Source organism: Natator depressus, chromosome 19 (assembly GCF_965152275.1).
Source record: "Natator depressus isolate rNatDep1 chromosome 19, rNatDep2.hap1, whole genome shotgun sequence".
NCBI classification, from domain to species: Eukaryota; Metazoa; Chordata; order Testudines; family Cheloniidae; genus Natator; species Natator depressus.
In genome coordinates, this window is record NC_134252.1 from 9,126,912 (window position 1) to 9,151,187 (window position 24,276).

Consider the following 24,276-nt stretch of genomic DNA (forward strand, 5'->3'; position numbering starts at 1 on the left):
GCTTGGAAGGTCATTCAGAGTCAAATGAAGCAATGTGTGCTGGCAGCTCAAGGTGAGACAGAGACCGGGCAGAGAGGAAGTGTTACAGTTTGAAACATGCCTTTCCCTTAAGGCACACTCAGGGCAGCATGGAGCGGTGCATGTGGCCAAGGGGCATCCCCATGACATAGGGTGGAATGTTGCATGATGGGAGATGCTATCCCCATGTGGTGCTTGGGAGCAGGGTGGATAGAACACAGCATGCTGGGACCTACTGTGCTTGTGGGGGGATGGAGTATTACATGCTGGAAGATACTCTCCCCTCAGGGCACTTAAGATGGGGTGGAATGTTGCATGCTGGGAGGTGCGGGACCTTGGGGTGCAATGGGTAGGACGGAGCATTGCATGCGGGGGGCTGCGCATTCCATTGGCATGAGTCCAGTGTTGCATGGTTTGAGGGACTCAAGGGGAATGGTGTATTGCATGCTGGGTACTGCCATGCCCTGAGGTGGTGGGGGCAGGCTAGAACATTGCATGGGCACTGGGGCACCTGGCTTGGGCCCTCACCCTTTAAATTCCCTCAGCTCACTCCATTTAAAGTAGCTGAGGCTTCTCAGCCAATCACAATGGAGCTGAGGCACTTTAACGGCCAATGGAATGCTGGCTGGGGCAACAGCCCCTCCCCCAGCTCGAGCCGGGCTCTGTGGTAAACAACTGGGCGGTGCTACCCGCCTGCCTGATGCATAGAGTAGCCAATAGACAGGGCAGCCTCAACCAAAGAGCCAATGGCAAGTGAGGGAGGAGGTCGGGGCGGAGCCAGTCGTTGCCGTGAGTATAACGTTTGGCTGCGATTGGCTTATGACACCTCCTCCCCCTCCTGTAGCGACGGTTGGGCTGGCGGCGACCGTTGAGGCAAGGGGCCATATGGCCCGCGAGAGGAGGGTCTGCGGGGCGTGGTCTGTTGCGGGGGCGCGGCCTGCGGGGGGGCGGGGCCAAGAGGAGAGCTGTCGCAGTGAGAGCGGAGCGGCGGTGGAGGCAGCGGCGGCTGCAGTCGGTGTGTGTGTGTGTCGGGGGAGCGGATGCAGGCTGGCAGCAGGCGGGGCGGTGGGTTGTTGCCTTAGGCTGATAAAATGCAATTGCACTGAACCGCTGGTTGTTTGATGGGCAGAGCAGCGGGGGTGCAGAGGGCTGCCACCCCGGAGAATGTAGCTGCCAGAACCCTGTCTCCTCTTCATTGAACGGGCGCTGAAGTGCACGGGGAGCAGCAAAGGGTGTAAACACCCTGAGCTCCCGTAGGCCCTGGGAACAGTGAGGTCTGAGACGAGACTGCGAGGTCTCAGACGTTTGAGGACCCCCGTGCCCGGGGTCGGTGAGAGGGCGTGGGGAGGTGGGGTCGGGAGGCTGCGCTGAATTGCCCCCAGCGAATTGTACGTGGGGAATTGCATTTCATGGCCATGGAGACAGGTCTCGTCTCCGGGCTGCTCTTTTAGCGAGAGCTTGCTTTGCACCCGTCTGAAAGTTGTGCATCTCTCTTCTCTCCAGGGCAAAAAAAGAAAAACGACTGGAAGCGGGCGGGGGGGACGGGGACGGGACGGGACACACCGCGGATGAAATTTACCAGCAAGTGGAAATTAACTAGGATGGTTTTAGAAGGAGCAAGAGCTCTGGTTTCGCGAGGAAACTTGTGAGGAAAGACTTGTGTGGGCTGGACTGTCCGCAGCCGCCTGGAGCCCATCGCCAGAGCTGAGTGAGCAAAAGGCAATTCCTGCTTAGGCGGGGAGCAGCCCCTCCTCGTTTGCTGGCTCCTGGGGGCTGTTCTTCCTGGCTTTTCTCTCCGTTGCTCCTCGGGCTGCGGAGCCTTCACCCCCCAGCGTGAAGGGGGCTTTCCGGCTACCAGAGGAGCCCGAGAGGATGTGAAAGCTCGAGGCTCCAGGGCGGTGGTGCCGCGCCAGGGAGCTGCTCACAACACAGAGAATTGAGGGCAGGTCCGCAAAGAGGGGACGGGAACTTAATGGGAGGGGGGGAGACCTGAAGCGGCTGCCAGCGGGGGAGGGCGGCTGCAGACGCGCTCTGGGACAAAGGCGAGGAGCGTCCTGCATGCAACAGCCTTTCCTGGTGTTGAACGAGCCGCGGATCCCCTGCTGCGGAAATGCTGCGGCGTGAATCCCCCTTCTTCGACCGAGCAGCGATCGCAGCGCTCCGGACGCCTCCTGTCTAGTCCCGGAGCCCGCCCGAAACCGGCCACCGGACTGGGCTAGCGGCAGAGAGCGGCGCGGGAGCTCACCCCATCCCCGCGCTCCGCAGCGGCCCGGCGGGATGATGGATTTGCCGGCAGCTTCATGCCAGACCGGGGGACTTTGACTCGCTGCCCAGCGCCCTGCAGACGCCTGTGCGCGGGCAAGGGAAGGGGGCGGCCGCAGCCGAGCATCCCAGCCCAGCCTGCAACTCCGCTCCCCTCCAGGCACCGTCCCCAGCCCCGGGAGCCCGGCGGCGGCGGCGACGGAGCCCAAGCGGTGGGCGTGTGAAGCTCCGTCCCTGAGCAGCTCCCCTCTGCCCCGTCTGCTCCACGTGTCAGCCCCTCTCGCTGCCGGCCCGGGAGAAGTGGGGAGCCCCCGGGCAGCGCAGGGGCAAGTGTCCAGCCCTCTGCACTGACTCTGCTGGACCCCGGGGCTCCTCTCCTGTCTCTGCCGGACCCTCCGGCGCCTCCCGGCTCCACAGCAGCCTCCCGCCCGAGCCGGTGCTCGCCCCCCCACTCAGCGCCCCGTGAGCCGGTGCCCGGGGCGCCCTCCGCGGCCGTGCCCATGCTGCTGCTGCGGAAGCTGCCGGGCATGCCGGGCTGGCCGGCGGCGCTGGGGCTGCGGCTGCCGCAGAAGTTCCTCTTTCTGCTCTTCCTCTCGGGCCTGCTCACCCTCTGCTTCGGGGCCCTCTTCCTGCTGCCCGACTCCTCCCGCTTCAAGCGCCTCTTCCTGCCCCGCCGCGCCGCCGCCGGGGACCCCGACCTGCCCCGCAGCCCCCCGGCCGCCGCCGAGCCCCGCCATGCCAGCCCCGCCGCCCCGCGCCGCCTCCGGGACAAGCTCCGCGCCGCGGCCCGCCTGGGCGCCCCCCCGGCCCACACCGCCGCCTCCTTCGCGGGCAGCCCGCAGCAGGTGCAGCCCGGGGCAGGGGGCGCCGAGGCGGGGACGGACTCGGCGCCTGCCGCCCCCCGCCAGACCCGAGCCCCCTTCGGCTTCGACTACGAGACATTCCGCCGCAGCCTTCGCCACCCGGTGCTGGGCAGAGGCGGCGGCGAGGAGCCCGAGACCCGCGCCCGCAGGCTGAAGATCAGAGAGGTAAAGGCTCCACGGCTGCTCCTCAGCTCTTCGTGCTTGTTCGGCTCCCTTCCCTTCCTGCCATTCTCCATCACTGGTCACCCCCTCATCCCTCCCGGCTTCCTCAGCTATCCTTCATCCCTCCCGGGAGCCCCCATTTCTCCTACCCTGGCACGCTGCGTTTCCCTAGGGAGCCCTCTTCCACCCTCGTGTCCCCTCATTGACCCTTTCCGTGTCTCTCCTCGCTTATTCCGCCAGCCCTCTGCAAGCGTTCCTGTCTCTTCTCTCTGATTGTTTGTGTTATCCTAGTCCCTAGCCTCCCTGTATCCTCCCTTTATCACCCAGGTCTCCTGGCTTTTCCATCCCTATCCTTGCCACCTCTGTGCGGCTCTCCCAATCTCTAAGGTTAGTGCAGACCCCTTTCAGTGGGGTGTCTTTTTACCGTGCTGAAAAAGGCATGTGTAGTTAAAATGTGACACAAGGCACATGCCTCTGCATTTCTACACACTCAACAGAGGAAATGTGTTCGGGTAGGTGTGACTAGGAGCAATGAGATGAGATTATACAAAGGTTGGCTATTTGGAAAAACTTCCTAACTGTGGGGTGTATAACATTGTGGAATAGTCTCCCCCACCCCCCTCCCTGCCCCAGGAAATAGTGGAAACCTGGTCACTTAAGATATTTAAAACGTGGAGTGGATAAAGCATTCGAAAATTATCAAACTTACACTAGCCTATGGGGATGGACTGGATGTGACCTACTAGGTCTTTCTCTCACGCAGATTTCTAAGTCCTCTGCATCTCTAAATCACTCTGACATCTAGCTTGGGGAAGCAGGGATTCAGGACTTTTTACCTGGAAACAAAGGACCAAATTCTGGCCTTGATTTAGCCCCACACAGTCTTGGTGATATCAGCGGGGTTACTCGGGTGTAACTGAGAGTAGAGTTTGGCTTAATGCCTACAGTTTGTGCATAAAGCCTGGCTGCCTTGCAAACATTGCAGTGTAATCTGTGACCTAGTTAACCAAGAGCTATAGAATCAATGTAATATTAGGTTGTATGTATCCTGTCTTTTGCCATGACTGAAACTTGGAGCAAATCTTAGTAGATCAAAAATGCCAATAAATAAAACACACAGATTTAATGATGCAGAGTATTAATTTCCTGGATTTGTTCCTTAGTAAAGCTGTAGGCATTTAGCATGTACTTACACAGCCCCAAGTTGAACAGAGAGGAAAATGAAAGGATAATGGGATAATATCAAGGTTGACAAGCCCTTGATGCAACCTATCTTTTAAAAATATACTTTTTTTTTTTAAGCTCTCCTTTTGGTTCTGAGAGTGCTGTCCTCAAAACAAAGGCTGCAGTACTGGTAAAATTCCAACTTCTCTGCCAGGCAGCCAGACACAACACACCCAGGGGTGCTAGGTTTCTTTATGATCCCAGGCATGTTTGAACCATCCTTTCCCTCTGCCTGTCTGCTGCACTGTTGTTAGCCAGCAGGGTATCAGAATATACCAGCATCTTGCTCTCTCATACACTTCGAGGTAAGGATTCTTGTATATTTTGATATCTTGTGGGCTTCCAGTGCCAAAGTACACTAGGACAACATGATGCACACATGCGAAGCTAGCATCAGTTTTGTTTTTAAAATAATTAAATGTGGCACTAGATCATTTATCTGTGTTTAATTTTTAATACAGGATTTAATATTTAGCAACCTGAACATATTCAGGCCTGAGTGCTTAGAATGCATTCATAATTAGTGCGTGATGGCAAAGTTAGGTTTTTCAGGGGGTCAGAATTCATAAAGACAAGTTTCATGCCCAAGGATACTTTGAACAGCAGGGTACTTAATCATGAAAAGTGCTTGAACTAATTTTTTTCTCCTCTGTCCAAAAATGGAGCTAGAAGACAAAAGTGACTATACAAAACAGGAAGGGGATATTGTACTCGACTTGTTAAGACTTGTACTTTTCAGTAGAAGAGACACAAAGAAGGAAATGAAGAGGGGAGAAGATAAAAAATTATATATAAAAGGGAGAGAGCAGAAAGGGTAATAAATGGTAAAGAGGAAACCAGCAAAGTCATGACACAGCATTTAGATTATCAAAATACATTTCATTTGTACATTTTGTGGAAACGTGTAGGGTACGGGTGAGTGGTGATAGCAGTGGCATTCTGCAGGGATGAACGATCAAATTACTGCACATTCAGATGTATATGTTAACTACAGGGCCCTGGATTTGACTGAGACACCTGATCCTTGATGATGTCCCAGTCCCTTGTCTTTCTCCCAGAATTTCAAGCTACGCAATTTGCTAAAATCTGCTCCAGATTGTTCTGATTGTTCAAGTCTTTTTTTTTCCTAGCTCCTTCTGGAGAATGCACTGTAAGAACACAGAGGGGATGGGTATGAACAGGGCTTGAAAAAAATTGTGGACACTGGTGAGCCAGAGGCCATGTGAAAGATGAGACAGAGAATTGGGACGTCGTCAGGGACCAGAGATGATGTCTCGGTCAAATCCAGGAGCTTCCCTTTCCTAGCAGTTGAAGGAAGGGGTGAAAGGCCTACCAGGTTCTGTTCCTGGAACTCTGCTCAGGGGCTCCATGTTCTATGTCAGCCTTTTTTAATCATGATCTGATACATTGAAATCTGCTCATCTTTCAGGCCACTCTCGCTGCTGGCAGTTAGATTTGTTTCCTTCCTCACCCCACCTCAGAGCCTGTTGACAGTTGGGTGTGTCCACAGCTTCTTGGCTGTTGTAAGAGTGATTGTGTGTGCGTGTGTTCTACTCTTGTCCTTCCAGCCTCTTCCCGCTGTAAATTTACTGCTGTCCACAGGGTAAAACTGCCCAGATTGGTGTCATTTTAACTGTGCTGCTGTTTGGGAAAGCTCTGAACAGCAGCAGCAGCGGCACTGAAGCTGTTTGCAGATTCAGGAGTCACAGCAGCAGTGAATCTAGTTCACTGTCTTGCGGTATTTGAATCATGTGCACAGTGGATCTTATTTGCTGATGTTTTGACTCTTAAATTGGAATACAAGGTAGACTGCTGTTGGTGTTACTAATTAGAAGTAATTGCAGTATAGCAGTGAACTTAGCTGGCTAGCATATTTTCCCAATGAATGCCAAGCTGTAAACCTTCGCATCGTGGGCGCGTTACGAAGGTTCTCATTTCTTTTTTTAATCCCAAAGTCAGTGAGCAGTCTCTTTCTTCGAAAAGAAAGCACCTGTATTGCACAGGCTTTTTACTGCAAAAGGTCAGTGTCATCTGGAGAATTGCCTAGGATGTGCTGCTGTGTGTTACTTTTGACAGCTGAGTACAACAGGAGTTCTGACCTTTGGAGAAAATTGCGATAAAACCAAATCATAGCATTCCCAGTGCTACGGGTTAAGAAATCGAAAGGGCCTGGAATAATTCATCTCCTCAACTGAGCTCTGAAAAACATGAGTTGTATAACTGATCAATCATGCATGGTTTCAGGGAGTGGTTAATTTTTAACATGTGCCAAATACTGATAAATGTTCAAAGTCAAAATGTGGTTATAGTCAGACAGTGAATGTAAAAACAACACAATGGGATTCCATATTTATTCTCTCTCTTGCTCTCTCAATGATTTTCAGATCAAGTTGTCTCAATTACACATCAGAAATATTCTCCCTCTCCCCTAACTCCCCAGCTGCCATCACTGAAAATTCAGCCTGGGATCTGGAAAAATCAAGCTGTGTGGTGTCTGCCTCTTGCATCATAAATGTTTCGCAATTTGAATTTAGCTGACAGTTTTGCTGATGATGCATGAGGCAAAATAGAATGCAGCTTGCTCTCCTGTTGCTGCATTGGCTCTGCAGATCTAAATTGAGGGGGAACTTAGTGGGGCCTGAGAATAATGGAGAGGACACAACTTTACCCTGACGTGTCTTCAACCCAACCAAAGCAGCAATGTGCTAGTGCTTGAGAACAGGTACCAATAACTGACTGGAAACTGGCCCTAATAAAAGGTGAAACTGACGAGCCTGCTTTCTCTCTCAAAGCTGTGAAAAATCCAAACTGTAAACAAGCAGCATAAATAAAGGAGACTTACAGTTTCTTCAGGTTTAATAAACAAAGGCATTCATAGTAACCTAAGTAAGGAAATGTGTCTTGACCTAATATAAGAGAATGGGATCTTAACCTGACAATGTCCTTGTACCTGAGTTTTCAAGGCATGGTGAGGGAATGTGTCAGAGTTAGGATCACAACTCAGGAGTTCCTTGCGCTTAAGTCCTGTACCTCTCTGATATATATCAAGTTTGTTTTTATTGGTAGTAATTAAGATGTATTTGCTCTATATTGTAGCTCTTTTCATCATAGTTTCTCCTTCTTTTGCCCCCACTCACATTTACCTCAGCTGGCCTTCTGTTTGTCCTTTTTAACATAGTTCTAAATATGTATTTAGTTTGACAGTTTTCTTCTATTCAGGTTCTTATTTTCAGAGGCCATCCATATGGTTTCCCCCAGTTCTTCCAAACAAAGTGTTGCCATCACTGAAAATATTATTTTTTTAATCTTTGTGACTCATGATGAGACTATCACCAAGTCACTCCACTACAATACTATATTTTCAGTTGTTGTAGTGGTCATTTTCAGATATAACATATGACTGAACAGCAGACAACTATCAAGGTAGATCAATTTTTAAACAGCTTTTTGGCAGTTTGCTTCTAGCAGATAATTTATAAGAATTAGAAACTTTAGGTTAGGTGCTCAACTTCCATTGAAAGCCAGTGGTGTTGGGTGCCTAATTCCCTTAGGTGCTTTTGAAAATCCTGCCCAGTAAGCCATTTGTGGATAAAATACAACAGGTACATTACAGGTAGCTGCTGAATAAGTGCCCTGTATCATCCTTCTGAAAAAGTGCCTCAACCCTGACCCCTGGTGGGAGAGGAGAGTTCAGTTCACATACTCACTCAGTTCTTGGCTCTGCAGACATGAGCAGTGAGGCAGGTAATAGTAATGATGGTATTTGATGTATACTGAGCCAATAGGAACTAGACTGAGACCACCAACTTTAGTAACAAAGAGCTCCTAACAGTCGTCGGTTTTAGCTTACAACTGGCTTGATTGTGAAATGCTCCATAACCCATTATCAGTTCTGGAGACAATTCCTCTCCCAGTCCTGAATGTCTCAGCCCCCTCTCTCTCCATATTCTTCTGTGTGGTGCAATTATTTCTCCCTAATTCTGGGGACAGCCCTAAACCTAATGCCACATACTGTCAGGTTTAGTGCTTTCATAGTACCAATAGCAACTCCAGATGGAAATGTACTTTTCTGAACCCATCTGTCTAGCCTGGACTCAGATAATTTAGTCCTTTGTGATGGTCAAACATTAGTCAAGTACCTTGTAAGAGAGGTACACTAGAAATTGATTAAAGAGAAAGCTGCGATAGTAAAACTCTTTATAGTGAAATAGAATAAAGATTCCAAACTGTTTCAGTATATTGTGATCAAATCATAATTCCAGCTGTAGAGGAAAAATAGCTTTGCTATGAGAGGGTCCTGCTGTATTTTGGAATTCTAGCTGGGTCAAGGCCTGCTGAAATTTTCCTTTATATTGTGGTCTCTTTTCTCATGCATTATTTACTGAACTTTTGAAAAGGCACTATACTGTAAATTTCCCAAATGGTGCGTACAATATATTTTGTGCTTCACTAGTCTCTGGTGGATTCGTGCAAACAAAATTTAGACTTAACCTGTGGATGTTGAGACTGTGAATTCCTCATTCAGCACAAGTGGTATATGGTTAATTGTACTAAACATATATTTGCACCATTCGTGTATATGGTTAATTGACTAAAAATATTTGTCCTATTGATGTGATGTATGAATACAGAAAATATTGTTACCTCTGTAACCCATGCTACAGTACAGTATACTTCAAGATCCTAATGGTATAGGAGTACACACTAGTGTTGCTACAGTTAAGGTTATTTCAGCATTTCAGGGGATTATAATTGTCAGTAAATGTTTGCTCTTGGCTACAGTATCAAACACTGAGAGCTCTTTTTCCAAAACAACTAAATTTGGTGTAAAGCTGATTTGTAAACTGCTGCTTAAAGACAGTGCCCTGTTCATACACAAGCAAAATGGACAAAGCAAAAGAGCATGGACCTCTCCAGACAGATTACAGATAATGACTGAACACAAGTGCTGGACGTGGTTAAACAGGTTTCCAGGAAGCATACAAGTCTGTTATGCACAAGGCCCTACATATTGCTGAATTAGTTCAGTAAACGCGTGGAAACTCATTGGGTTGCCTCAAATACAATGACAAGAAGGATGGAGCAGTATAGTTAGATAATGGCATCACCTCATCTGTAACACTTTACCATATATTTAATCACTTAATCTTCTCAATAATTGTATGTCACAAATATTTGCTAAAACATGGGATCTCATCCATCTTGACTCATTCCCTGTGCAAAATATTTATAGGTTCTTGATTAATCTTGTAATCAACAATTAAATCTGTTCCCTTACCGGGAGGATTATTTCCGTTTGTTCTTTCATTTTGCTTCTTTGCAAGAGTTCACAGGAAACAGTCTTCTTACTCTTTACATTTTAAATATGTATCTAATCCTTAAAATTAGCTTATTCTTAAGTTAAAGGAATGAAGGATGGGAAGAAAATACGTTTTATAATCTTAGATGGGTCTGCGCTTTTGCTTCTAAACCTAACATTTACATGCAGTTGTCTAAAAAATATGAACTATTTATGGGGAGGGATAGCTCAGTGGTTTGAGCTTGGGCCTGCTTAAACCCAGGGTTGTGAGTTCAATCCTTGAGGGGGCCATTTAGGGATATGGGGCAAAAATTGGGGATTGGTCCTGCTTTGAGCAGGGGCTTGGACTAGATGACCTCCTGAGGTTCCTTCCAACCCTGATATTCTATGATTCACTATTTTACTGTAGGGAGAAGGGAAATCTTGTATTTTGAATTTTATCATATTTTAAACTTAGAAAAGCAATGACTGTACAGACCCAACAAGTACCTTAGAACTGTAGAAGACTTTTTGGTGCATGGAGTTGACATGCGCCCATAATTGTTGCCTTACCTGTTATAGTTTATTGTGTGATACAGTATTTTGGAAGGGCTCCAAAGGAGTTGTCATGGCATGTTGTATCATTGATCTGTACATAATGGGTATATTGTGCATGATGGACCTAACACAAACTCAGGGAAGGAGGCACAGTGGGAACAGAGGAGGATTGGATAATATTAATTATTAGACCTTTACATATTTATTAGACACACATCATGTCCTATTAAGGACAACAGAACACTAGGCTCTGGGTTCCATTTGTGGCTACAGATTCACTTTGTGGGCTTAGGCAAGTAATAAAAGGACATTATTAGATTAAATATGGCCCAAAATTTAGATTTATTTTGTAAAAATAAGCTTTTAATAAACTTTTACATAACCTGTTATGATAGATATTTCTACTTTTAAATGTCTAATATAAACACTACCGAAAAATGTCCCCTGTAGTTTTTAACCCAAAGAGTGCAAATATTGTTCTAATATAACAGAACCAAAAGGTGAAATTTACTAAAAAACGGAGTGAAATGGACTACTTCATCTTCATTGTCCACCCTGAAAGCCAGGGCAGAAGTACATTGCAGAAATGGTGAAAAGTAGCTGGTTGTTTTTTGTTTTTTTTTAATCTTTCAGTGTTAACCTGAACAACCTGTGGCATTAGCTGCATAAAGAATCAAATCTTTAAAAATATAATATTTTACTCTTAACTTCTCTATCTTAGTATGTCCATCTCTGAAATGGGTATTACTGTACTTACCTAATTCAGCTCGTGTGAGTTATAACTAATGCTTTCAGAGCACTTTGTGTTCCTTGAGGGGCTTTATAAGTGCAAATTATTTTTAGAGATTGTTCTAAACCAAAAACTACTTTACTGCTTTCCCTCTGCATACATTTATCTTGAAAGCTGAAACAAGGAGTCCCTTGGATGTAACCAAGCTGTGTACTTGAGTCAGTGGAGAGGACTAAAGGGGATTAAAAAGAAAAGCAAACAGAAGTCCCACTAAAAATAATTTGAGTTAATTGTTTTTTGTGTGTGAGATTGACTGGGAGCCAGGAATTCAGTAGTTCTAATCCTACCTCTGACATTTCCACTCTCTGGTCTTGGATGCATCACTTAACCTTTCTGTTCCTCAGATCGTTATATGGTAGAATGGGGATAATCATAAGAGCATTGTGAAGAATAATTTATGCAGAACGCGTGGAAAATGCTACAGCCGCACAACTGACAGTGCTTTACATTTTCAAAGTGCTGTACAAACACACTTGCTATAACAACAATATCTTCAGTATTCTGTAGGAAATGTCGGTTCTTTAAGTACCCTATCTTGCTTCAATTGAAGTCAATGCAAAACTCCCATTGGCTCCATTGGGAGCAGGTGAGGTTTTAAATGCTTGTCAGTACTGAGAATTGAAACCATGTTAGTATCTTTCTAGAGAGCAGTGTTTTAAAACAGCGTTCTTGCTATAATTGTGTTAACATGATTTCCCTGGCCAGTGAAGAAAGTGCATAGCTGTGTATTTTGGAAAGTAACAAAAAGACATTTATAATGCTGTAGGGCCTGCTCATACTATTTCTACCCGAATGCCATGTGTATAAGTGAGCCCAGCTAGCTGACAAAAAGCCTCCAATAGAAGTACCGGAGTGTTTTCAGTTCTCCAGTTCCTCATCAGAAGGCCCCCATCTCAAATTTTAGTGCTGGCAGTCCTGAGTTGAGGAACAAAGCCTGATTCTTCACCGCTGTTTTCAGATGTGCTAGCTATACCCAGGCAAATCCCCAGCTAACTTTTCTGATGCTGCTTAAAAACCTTCCTCCAGCAATGAAACCAGGACGTGATTCTCCAATTCCTAAACATCGTGGTTGCTTTGGACCGTGCACCCATCAGACATCTGCGCTGAGTCTTAGTGTGGAATTACATATAACCAGCATATTGCTTCTCTGATATATATTCTTCCATTCTCTGTGGTGGATTGGTTCAAACTATATATTTTTGAAAGGGTTACTGATCTCCAATAAGTCCTCCATAAGATGCAGGAAAGAGTCCTAGAGATCTTTGCTTCTTTCCATTCCTTACTCTCTGGTTTTCCAAAATTTTACGGACAGGAAAATTTTAAGCTATTAGGGGAGAAATTCTTGAAGGTTGGATTTGAAATAGACTTCCACCACTTTTTGGGGGGAATCTATTGCTTGGGTTGTTTAAAACAAGGATAGAAAGAGCATTCAAAAATGTATTGTGGGAGACAATTCTACTGGCAGGGACATGGACTCACTGACCTAATAGGTCTCTTCTGTCTCTGATTTCGATGAATCCTTATGTTTGTTTGCCTTAGTTTATTATCCATGTAATCTAACTTGCTTTTCATAGCTTTTTTCTTTCAGAAGTTCATTAATCATTGCAGTGTGATGACTGTCTAATGCAGTGTTGGAATTATGCCAGGGCCAACCCTTGGTACCTTTCATGATGGGAGGTCAGACTGAATGAAAGCAAGTCCCCTTAGTTCTGGCAGCTGAATTCTAACACTGTTCTAACATCCACTCCATGTGCTTTATTTTTTATTAAAGATCCAGTATTTTAAAGCCGATTTCTCTGATTTATTGTTAACTGAGAGACTCCTGGAGGAGTTTATCAGCCTTTGACTAATAAATTTGTTACGGTGCTCGAAGTATTTATTAACACTTTCCTTGAGTGACAACTCAAATCCTGGATTCTGGGAAGGCTGCAGGATAACTTTCTTGTCTCTTTTGTGGGATCATTTTCTTGTATCTGTTACTGACTAGTACCTGGGATAAACTGTCAGATTACTCCTTGCTGACTGGTTAATGCTTGAGAATTGCTCCTTCCCCCTGTTCAGAAGTTCAGATCACAAGTAACTCTTGAAAGGGAGGGGACAGCAATGCTCCAGTCAATGCCTCCAAGCCAAAACTACACAGACAGATGGGCTAGCAGGTCAACCAGCAAGAAATCATTAAACTAAAGCTCATCCTCCAGATCACTCATATTAAGTATTTAGGATCTGGCTGAAGCACAAGGGATACGCCTGACTGTTTCAGGCCCATACTGGATCAGAAGTCGTGGGCTGTTCTGGGTTCTTCTCACCCACACTCCAGCATTTGGACTGGAGACCAGCTGACTTCACCTCAAATGTTCCTTTCTTTTTCTGTTCCCTCCCTCTTTCCCCTTATACAGAGCAGGAGCAGAGGGGAGTCAACTTGTTGCCTGTATTTTCCCTTCCCCTCAACTATCCCACCTGCTTGCACCTCTGTGTGGTTTGAAGCCGTTGTTGGTCCCATCCAAGAGCCAGAAGCAATTAGTTCTTTCCCACTGATGGGGAAAGGGAAATTTAAGATGCCCAGTTCTAAAACAAAAGAGATGATCAACATAGATCATCAAGCAGTTGGCTCATAAATATAATAATAAGTCCTGTGATTACAGGCTAAGACCATGTTCTTAGTACCAGAAGCACTCAGTGTAAAGGAAGATTCTGGGTCTCCTGCTTCCGTGGATTTCATGTAGGGAACACGCCTCACCTTGCAGAATGTTAATCCTCTGAGAGACCTGTAGGCCAATTAAAGGTCTGTTGAGCATGCTTTGCAGGGCAATCTCAGGTACTTCAGGGGCCCTGGACTGTTCCATTCAGTATCGGCCCAACTGTAGTCCATGAAGGAACTCCTTCCCTGTAACATACAGCTCTAGTTCTAATCCGTGTACCTCCAGCTTTTACTGTTGTAAACCCTGTGATAAGCTAGGAATCTCCTGTGGTCATTCCAGGCAGTGAGCTTAATTTCCTGAACCAAGCAGCATAGCTAGCAATGTTTTGTTTCATTCAACAGCAGTGCCCTAAGCCATACTGCCGTGAGAGGACCATGGCTCTCTGGCTGCATGCTACGCTACTGTGATCTGGTTAAGTTAAAGCTAGAGAGCCGGTCAGGAGTCATCTGGTCTGAGGCCAGACAGACATTACCTACTTGCCTCAGGATGGCTCCATGACAGACTTTGTGCATGGAGGCTCCAAGGGCCATGGTCTGTCTATTCTTCACCACTTGTATTCAGTACCTTGGGAGGGTTCCTGCTGTGGTCCTGCGTCTGAGGCAGAAGACCACAGTCTCCTGCTCCCTCTGTATTGTTTCTTTAGGATGTTCCTTTCATGACTTATACACCAGGGTTAAGTAGTTAGGCCTGATAGGTTTTAGGTGGCATAATTTCTCCGACCCATTTTTTGTTTTTAAAGGAAGAAAAAATTCATTGGCATTTGCCTGTTCTTGTAGCCTGCTGCTTTGTCCTTCGGGACATCTCCTGGGCTTCTTCCTACCCAAAAGTGAGACTCCTCAGAGATATCTTTAGAGAAGGGGAAATTTCTTACCTTGTAATAATGCATTTCTGAAAAAAATCATCCTGCAAGATACTCATCTACCTACCTTTGCTAGATTTTTTGATTAGGAGGTGAAGTATTCTGGGCTTACCCCCTAAGTGATTGTCTGTTGCTCATCTGGGGTGTTGGTCACTTTAGAGAAAAAACTTTTGGTATTCTTTGTGTGTAGTTCGAGACTTAAGAAGTGCAAAGTAAGATGTCGTCTTAAGTCAGAGTCTTTAAGGAAGCCTATATATAGATACATCCCAGAGCCAAATATCTTAAAGCTATGGGAATTTCCTGAATGACTTATGCTTCAGCCACAAGACCCAGGAGTGGTACTCTTGCAGGATGCTTTCAGAAAAGCACAATTACAAGGTAAGTAATTTTCCCTCTTTATTTTATTTAAAGCTTGTGGGAATAACAGTGCCTAGTATTCAAGAGCTAGCACCAAGCTAAACCATTCATAGTCAAAAGCATTTGACAAATCTAAATAATAAAGCAATCTCTGAAGTTTAGCACTCTGCCTCTTGAGTCTGTCTCAGACCCCAGGCACGTGCAGCCCCCTTCTACACCCCGTCACAATAGCTGTAAAAAGGGTTATTTTATGGAGCCACAGTATCTTGCAAACATCTTCTAATTTGCAACTGTGTCAGCAAAATTAGTTTTAAAAAGGGAAAGTACTCTATAAAATTTGGGCTGTACAGTTAATGATTTGAACCATTCTGCAGATAATAGGGGGAAATATTTTCTGTGCACTTCAGAGTGCTTTATAAACTCTAGCTGATGTAGGGATTCTTGAAACCACCATGATGGCGAAGTAGAGCTCTTTCCAATATCGGCTGTGCTGGGTTTTTGTTGACTTTGCAGCGTGTCTGTGTGTGTACATGCACAACAGCCTCTTCAAGAATTTTTACTGTACGTTATAGATATGTATTTACAACCTTAAGGCCAATTTAGAAAATGTATTTTTTTTTGGAGGAGGGGAATAATATTCTATACACTTCCTAAATGGATATGAGTGACCCCAAATCCGTGCGAATCCAGCACGTTTGGTTCAAATTCTGTGCTAAATTAAGTATGTTGTGTGTGGTGGTGCGAAGGCAGCATTCCACAAGCAACGAAAACCAAAATCAACATTCTTTTATAATGTCTTCATAACGTAGGTGTTGCTGAAAGGGGTACTTATCCAACCTTTCAGTAACTATAACCGAGGAACTAATTATCACCCTGGTGGTTTTTAATTCTTTTCTTATGAAGGAGTATGCAGAGAAATTTCTCCTTGTCCTTAGTTTCTCTTGTCTTCTCCCAGTCATTCATATTCTGCATGTTGTTCGGCAAGAAATCTTCAGCTTCTGCATCACAGAAGCTATAGTTACGTCTGATCTTAGCAGCTGACCCTAAGTTTTGCAGCGTGCAGAATGACCATTTGAGCACCAATCTGCGAAAGAAATCAGCCCTCCAGTTTCATAGGATTACTTCTTCCAGGCCTGTGCAAATTGGGAACATGTAAAGCCTCTTCTGAAAATTCTCTAAACCTTATGACAGCAAGTACAAGTCCTTGAATAGTAGCAAGAGGTAATAAGCAAAGGACCATTGCTTTTATCCCTGCTTCTTTTGTTCTGAAACAGTGTTGGTCATGCGTTGGAACCTGGTATGCTTGATCTCTTATAGAAGCTTGAAACGAATAAGGTTTCCTGCTTCCTTTTGCTGTCCTGGAGAGACCTGGAACACAAATACTTTTATTTCTAATAGAATTCTCCATAAGCTTCAGTTGCGGTAAGTGAGGGGACCCTTAACGTAGCTCTCCCCCTCCTCAAGGACTAAAGCACTCTACAGTTTGCCCTAGACTCAGTTTCATTCTCAAAAATCCATTGTCATCCTTTTGCAACCTGCTGTTTCATTAAGAAACTTTAACTGCAAAATCAACCACTGTTGCTGAGATGTTTCCTAATATAGAAGAGGCTGGACCCAGTGGGACTTAATGCCCCATCTAAAGATTTTTCTTTTCTTTTGATACAGTTAAACCCAGTTGTGTTTGGAATTTAATTAAGAGTTAGTTTAATTGTGTTTTGAGATGTGTTCTCTTCCTTTTCAGCTTTCCAAGCAGGGGATGGTGAGTCAGGAGGACTCCTAGGTTCTGTTCCTGGCTTTGTTACTGACTTGGTACATGACATTGGGCTACTGAACGGTGTATGCTTCTGTTTCCCTGTTTGTAAAATGGGAAGAATACTTGCCTTTTTCTCATGAATGTGGTAGGGCTTAGTTTAAATATCTGCAAAGTCCTTTTAAGATAAGTGCTGAGTATTATTACCCTTCTGCTCCTAGTCTTCTCCTGTGTACATGGAAATATTTGCCTGTCTCAGTAGAAGTAGGGGAGTGGTGGTGAAGCTCAGTTTTATGATTTGTAAAGTGCTTTGAGGTCCTCAGCTGAAAGGTGCTGTAAAGTTAAGGTTTCATAGCAAATCTGCAGCTACCTGGGGCTTCACAGCTGACACTATATTGTGTATATCAGCCACTCAGAATGTCACAGCAGCAGGAGGGATAGAATTTGGATCTTTCTGCTGCAGAAGTGCAAACCCCTACCAGCTAAATGAAAGGAGAACCTCAATTAGCAGTTAGAGCTGTATAGGCCATAGGATACATTTCTGATACAGTCCAGGTTTAAACATTCACCTCAGCCTAGTTCATGATGGTGGAATTGTTGTTGAATTGGTTTATCTTAAGTGTGAACCCAAACTCAAGAACTTGGTATCAGCCCTTATCATGATGCGTGTTCACCACTGGCACGCCCCTTGGCATCAGGGATCTGAGTCTCCTGCCTTTCTGCACCACTCAGCCTTCCAGTTGAGAAGCAGCTAAATCCAACCTGTCAGGCAACAGAAACTCACACTAATGTCAAAGTCTCTCAACCAGTCTGCCCTTCTTCTGGGCTCTTCAGTTTTCTTCTTAGCTGCTCTGTAACCTTCTCCCCAGATCCCTCCTCAAGCACTGACCTCTCTGACTGCATCTGTCTGAGGTGCATATTCTCCTACAGCTTCTAGCTAAGGCCACTTCATAGAAGTACCTCTGGTTCCTCCCTTCAGAGGGGATGCTCTCCCCTTTTATAAGGGCCAGATGTCCATTATGTTATCACCTGATGGCTCCCAGTCCTGCCCCTCTGGCTGAGAAGCAACTAATTAGGTACATCTGTTGTACCTGTGCTGTAATGAACTGGCTATTAACCCCTTTTCAGTCTATGATCTCACCCCCTCCCAGCTCTGCTTTTGCTTATGGAAAGTTAACTCATTAATTCATCTGGTGCTTCCAACTGTAGATTTTTCCAGCTGTAGAGTCCAGCTGCAATTTTTGCCTTGTTTGTGTTTCCTATTCAATAGCGATGAAAATGGTGGAAAAAATCTCTAATATAAGTAGCTTGATGATGCACGCTAAAGACTGCAACAAAAGTCCTAGGCAGAAAGCTCTTCACTGCCTGTTTGACATTATTGTATTTACTTTATAGATAATAAAGGTACATGTAGCAAACGATTTACAGCATCTACTTAATGTCTACTAATAAATTTAAGTATCGGCTGGTGTATTTACACTTCAGCGGCAGATTTGGCAGAGTTTCAAGATCAGCTTTAAACCCCATTTCAAAGCACTCAAGGGCATGGGAATGGCTCAAGATTCTGGGCATGGCTCCGTGATGATGTACTCAATGATTGAGGAAGAATCAGCTGGGTCATTGCAGAGGGGTCTGTAAAATACTTGAGGCTTTCCCAAACATTGGGTGTCTTTTGTGGCCGATTCAATCAGCAGTGACTGGGCTTCATGTAGGAATTTGTGGCGGGGGTGGGGGTGAAATTCCATGGTTTATGTTATGCAGGAGGCTGGATAGATAATTGCAATGGTGCCTTCTTTCCTTAACATATGTGAACAAAGGCTATAATCCCAGGTGTTAATTTGTGGTAGATAAACTATTTGACTAGGGGTGTATCACTCTCTTGATACGATAGCATAATAATCCATACATTACCAATCAAGGACCCCATTATGCTAAGCACCTGTCTCTGCATTGAGTCCCAGTGGGGTGCAGCTGCAGCTGAATTAAGTCTTGAGTTGTAATCCTGACTGCCACTGGCTGCTTGAATAATGATGGGGAAGTCACTTTCCCTCTCTGCCTGCTTTTTCCTCACCTGTAAAATCTTTGAGATAATGATTTTTACTTTGTTGAATGTTGAGAATTAATTCCTTTCATGTTACTTACATTTGAACGTGCAGAATGCTATTCAAATTCAGTTTAGTAGTAGTTCATTTTTATTTATTATGCCTCGCCACTCCTGTGAAATGATTAGCTCTATATTTCAGATAGGTAAACTGAGGCACAGAGGAGCTAGCGTTAGTGGAAGAGTAGGGAATGGATTTTTCCACGACGTCGGTGGTAACAAGTTTTCCCATCAGGAGTTCAAACTTCCATTCCCAGTTCTAATCCCTGGTACTCACCTCCTCAGTGCCAATAAAGATGAATGCAGTTTTTGTGAAAGTTAGTTAAATAAGAAAAGATCCAACTAATGACTAAAGAAATGACGCACATTATGGTTGTCAGGTGCTTAAATGAAAGTATCCATTTTCTTTGTGTTTTATTCAAGATTAGAAGCTAACATGGCTGCTTTAAAACAGACAGGTTAGCCAGGGTGTCTCTAAATTGCTCAAGTTCCTGTTGGGATCTATTGGATTTACAGTAATCTTTAATTATAAAATGTAATTACTTTAGAATGGATTATCAGTGTTGCTGTCCATTTCTGCATGTTGCCTAGTAACTTCGTCATCTGCTGTAGCAGTGTCTGTTCTGCTAGTTACAGGCTTTTATAATTGTGAAATAATGGCCTGTGGTTACTAGTGCCTGGTTAAATGAAACCTGTTAGCCAAGTGCCACAACATTTAGCAATAAAAATATGATGTAGAATGACTTCTAAGGATGCTTTCAAACTAAGTAGGTCTGAAAGTGACCCAGCATGACAATGGCTCTGTGGTAAAGCTTTTTAATTTGAGTTCATCATTAGATTCTTCACTGGGGTTTGGGTGTATATATAACTGTCTTAAAAATATAACTGAGGGCCTGATACTGATCTTGCACCAGTTTACACTGGTATAACTCTTTTGACTTTGGTGAAATGACTCCTGATTTACACCAGTGTAAACAAGTGAGATAGAATAAGGTCTCACACCTATCTTTTACTCTTACTGCGAGACACTGCCAGCAAGTTGTACCTTTTAGTGTATAGTTTTGTCAGGAAAATTATTTTTTTGCAGGGTGGGGAAAATATACAGCAATGTACCGCAGGTAAGAAATCAGAAATAGGAACGGGAGCTAATTTCAGTGCCCTAAAAGGTGGGCGGCAGAAAAATTCAGGTTGTGTCTCATATGATCTACCAGGCTAGCGGCAGAAAAGGTCAGGTCCTATACGATACTGCCACTGATCTTCACCAAAAAGACAAAGAGGAAAAAGCCTACCAGTTTTGAGTTGCAAACCAGTGGGCAGCTTATGATAATTTGAAAAACAAGCCGCAACAAAAAGTATTGCTGTTGGAAAACCCCAACTTGGAATTTTGTAGGTAGTGTGATCGTTTAAATATTTTATAGGGCGCTGATGGGTAAGGATTTTTTTAAAGGCAAAAGAGCCATGAAAGTGGTTATCTTGTAAAGATAATTGCTTTGTATAATGTTCATGGGAAGCTCTTGAAATGGACTGATTGGTTGGCATATTTAAATTTCATCTCTTAGGCGTTTACTAATTATCCGAGCCTAGATGGATAAAACTAATCAAATAGCTGTTTGGAAATGCTCTGCATTTTAAAATCATACAGGGCTGACATGAGGAGGCAAACGTGAGTTTGATTTCTTGTTGATCCTCTCTGCTTTTACAAGCAGATTTAACCCAGGGTTTTTAATTAGTTAAATACTGCATATGTTACATCACATCTGAAGTATTGTGCATGCCCATTGCCATGGTAGAATATTTCTTTGGTAAAACATTTCTTTGGTGAAGTTTTTATCTTGGACCCTGTTTCTTCATCATATACCCTGAGGGGTCTTCTGTGTGTTAGCAAAGTGCTTAGCTCACACAAGTGGCCTGATTGCTTTCATTGTATAAAGTTCTGGTTAGTGGCCGCCTTCTTTCTCCACCATGATACCCTTTGAAACCCTAACCCTGCCTTTTCACATCTGTTGAGTGCCCTCAGCTGCATTTGAAGTCAGCGAATCTACACTCTCAACAGTTCGGAAACCCAAGCTCCCTAATACTTAGGGATAGGAATTGCACGTTACACTTGTCCAGTGTGTTCTGTGGCCTACAGTCCTGGGCTGCTAAAGCACTGCGAGGGCAAGGAACTAATGGAAGCTTGGCACAGTAGGATTTTTAATAGAACTTTATTGATAATTTGATCAGGGCAGTGCTGGGGGGGAGGGGGGGCTTGCAAGGGCTATAGCCACCCCAAAATTTGCCTTAGGCCCCCCCACCCTCATAGCTGCTTCGTAGCAGCTGCTGCTTTCTAGAGCAGCAGCAGAGAAGTAAGCCTGGGCAGAGGGCTGGGGTGCCCAAGAACAGCCCCGGCCCGTGTCCCCACCGACTGGGGTGTGCCACCCAGGGCAGGTGGAGGGTCCGGGGCTCCCCACAGCAGCCTGGACTGACTCACTCCAGCCCGGGCTCCTGGGCCCCACCCCTAGTGGTTGCATGCTGCTCCCCAAGGGCTCTGCCAGCCCCAGAGCTGGGTCTTCCAACCCGGGCAGCTTTTACCATTTGCAAGCAGCCAGAGCCCCGCACTGCCTGGCTCCAGCTTCTGGCCTCTGACCTGGCCAGGAGGCGTGGCCACAGAGGGGGTGGGGCCATGGAGGGGTGGGGCTTATGGCAAGGTGGGGCACAGCCCCCCCTACAATTTTCTCTCTGGTCAGTCTTGCCCCCCCCACCCCCTCACTTGCTGGTGCTACCCCTGAATTTGATTCACTAAATAAACATATACCAGGTCCTGTGTTGGTCATATAAGCAAATTCTTACTGAGTCAAGACTTGCCAAACAAATGGAAACAAATTAAAGGAAGGGAGTGAATCAAGGGAAATATGGTAACAATGTAGGTGCAGCCATTCAGAATTAGAAGCGTGTGACCTGTCAGTATAAATATTAAACACTTGTAATCTATCTTGCTGCCATATTTAAAGGACCGTTGTCAAGAAAAATGTGGCCCACCATTCTAAAAATAGCTTTTATAAAACCTACATCTAATACAAATGTCGCCTCACATTGAAGAAAAAATGCAATGAAAACAGGCCTGACAGTCTTTCCCCTGCAGCGTTTGAAACCCCATTACTGCAGCGTTAGGAACCTGCAAGTGAAACTAAGACTCTGATCCCACAAGCTGTTCTGTCCAAATCGACCTTTCCGCCCACTGTCAGCAGCGCTCCCCATGGGTACACGGCTCTGCTGAGACGGAACAGTTTACAGGATTGAGGCCATAATTGATTTCCATTATCTACGCTGAGAGGCGCGCAAAAAGTATTCAGAGCATAAACTGTGGGAAGTAAACTATGTCAACAGTGAAAATTTTAAAAATCCAAAGTGTTAGTAAAATGGGTAAGGAAGTATTTGTCTACGACACATTTAAATTGACAGGGCCATTTAAATGTGTAGCTGGATTTCTTTGTGGGAAATAGGGTGGATTATACAGGTCAGACAGAGAAGAAAGGCAATCTGACAAGTTTAATCGTGACTTGGCATCTGTGCTGTAAATCAGTTGAAAGATGGGTGGTTTGTACTTCAGGGTCAGATCGATAATTGTCAAGTGGCATACAGCACACCAGTAAATATTAAAATCTAAAACTATGAACCAGTTTGCATAAAATTCTTTATATTTGTAGACATTGTTTTAAAGCTCGATATATCATGATCTTCCCTGCCTAGAATGGTATAAAACATTCACTTTTAACCTTGGCATTTCATCAGAAATCAGACTTGAAAACTGTAGAATCATAGGATTGGAAGGGACCTCGAGAGGTAGTATTATCGATTCTAGACCACCCCGATAGGTATTTACCACATGGGTCTGATTTCCATCTTGCATTTTTTCTTTCCTGTTTCAACTCCAGTTAGCCTTTAGTGGCCACTAACTGCTTAAAAACTTCAGAGCTACGTACCAGTCCTCAGTCTATACCATATGAAAATGTGGAATCCCCACTTTCTGAGGCGCAATTAATCTCTTAACTCTAGGGGTTCATGAGATGTGCCGCTAAACTTGGCCTGGAACAGCTGCTGCAAAAGGGCTGAGTTGGTAGAACCGTGAACTTTGTTCGCTGTTAAACTTTTCCAGTCACTGCTTCTGGACCAGTGATCAGAGGGAGGAAATCCTGATCCTGGAGTCTGAGATAGAGCCACATCATGGATCTTATCACAGAAATATACCAGAGTTTAAAAACTGCAAGTGAAATTTTTCTCACGCAAAGGAGATGGCAGCAGCCCTTCAGTATCTCTGGGCAGCATGCCGAATCTAGTCCAGCCTCTGTCTGATTATCAGCCCAGAACATAACAGCAAAAGAAAGTTTCAGGCATTGCAGCCAGCAGGAAATCATTTTATACTGAGGCTCTTCAGAGCTGCATGACAAATTTAACTTCATTTGCCTGGTCAACCATTTTGAAGGAGAAAAGACCCAATCTAGCCTAATGAGTGGGGGAGCTGTCTCCATAAACAGCATTTTGGGGTGGCATGTGAAAGTGAGCAAACTTTGGAGATTATTTCTGAATTTCTCTGGCTTTGTATGAAACGTCTGGTGGTGGAAGGGGGGTGGGGGGTGTCTCCTATTAAAATTCTGCCAGCAAATTGAAGGGGAGGTAATTGGGGCAATTTCCTTTCCTCTGCTGGCAGAATTCACCCTCTCTGGATACTGTTAATCAATCTGCACCAGGGAGGACAGATCCTGGGGCTCCAACATACTTTGAAAAACAAATGTTTTGCCTCTTGGAATGGATCAGAGAGACCTAGTAGCAGGTATACCCACTCTGCCCCCTCTCTGATTTTCATCCCAACCTTAGTTATGCACGTTGCAGAATATTCGTTATAACAATCAATATGTAGTTGGCTTATTTTTCAGCAACAAAGCATAAACTTTCCAGCGAAGTGGAACTTGCATGTGTTTGCCAAAAGGGTGTTCCCTTCCTCCTTGGTTATGATTTAAAAGGGGAAACAAAAGGGTTCCTCAATCTCTCACTTCCCTTGTCTGCAAGCTTCTGCCCCTCTGATGTGTGGGTTTTATCACCAGCTGTCAAGGTTCCTTCCCCACTCTGAACTCTAGGGTACAGATGGGGGACCTGCATGAAAACCCCCCTAAGCTTATTTTTACCAGCTTAGGTTAAAACTTCCCCAAGGTACAAACTATTTTACCTTTTGCCCCTGGACTTTATTGCTGCCACCACCCAGCATCTAACAAATATATAACAGGGAAAGAGCCCGCTTGAAAATGTCTTTCCCCCGCAAATCCTCCCAAACCCTACACCCCCTTTCCTGGGGAAGGCTTGATAAAAATCCTCACCAAT

At 44.9% G+C, this 24,276-nt stretch overlaps 1 protein-coding gene across 1 annotated transcript in view; it reads left to right on the top strand.

The window, feature by feature from the left end:
- Positions 1-2,780: 2,780 nt before the first annotated feature.
- MAN1C1 (mannosidase alpha class 1C member 1) overlaps positions 2,781-24,276 on the top strand; it is an 86,232-nt gene continuing 64,736 nt past the window's right edge. The window contains exon 1 of the mRNA XM_074934301.1: positions 2,781-3,308. Coding sequence (XP_074790402.1) covers positions 2,781-3,308 — 528 coding nt within the window. The remainder of the gene's footprint in view (positions 3,309-24,276) is intronic.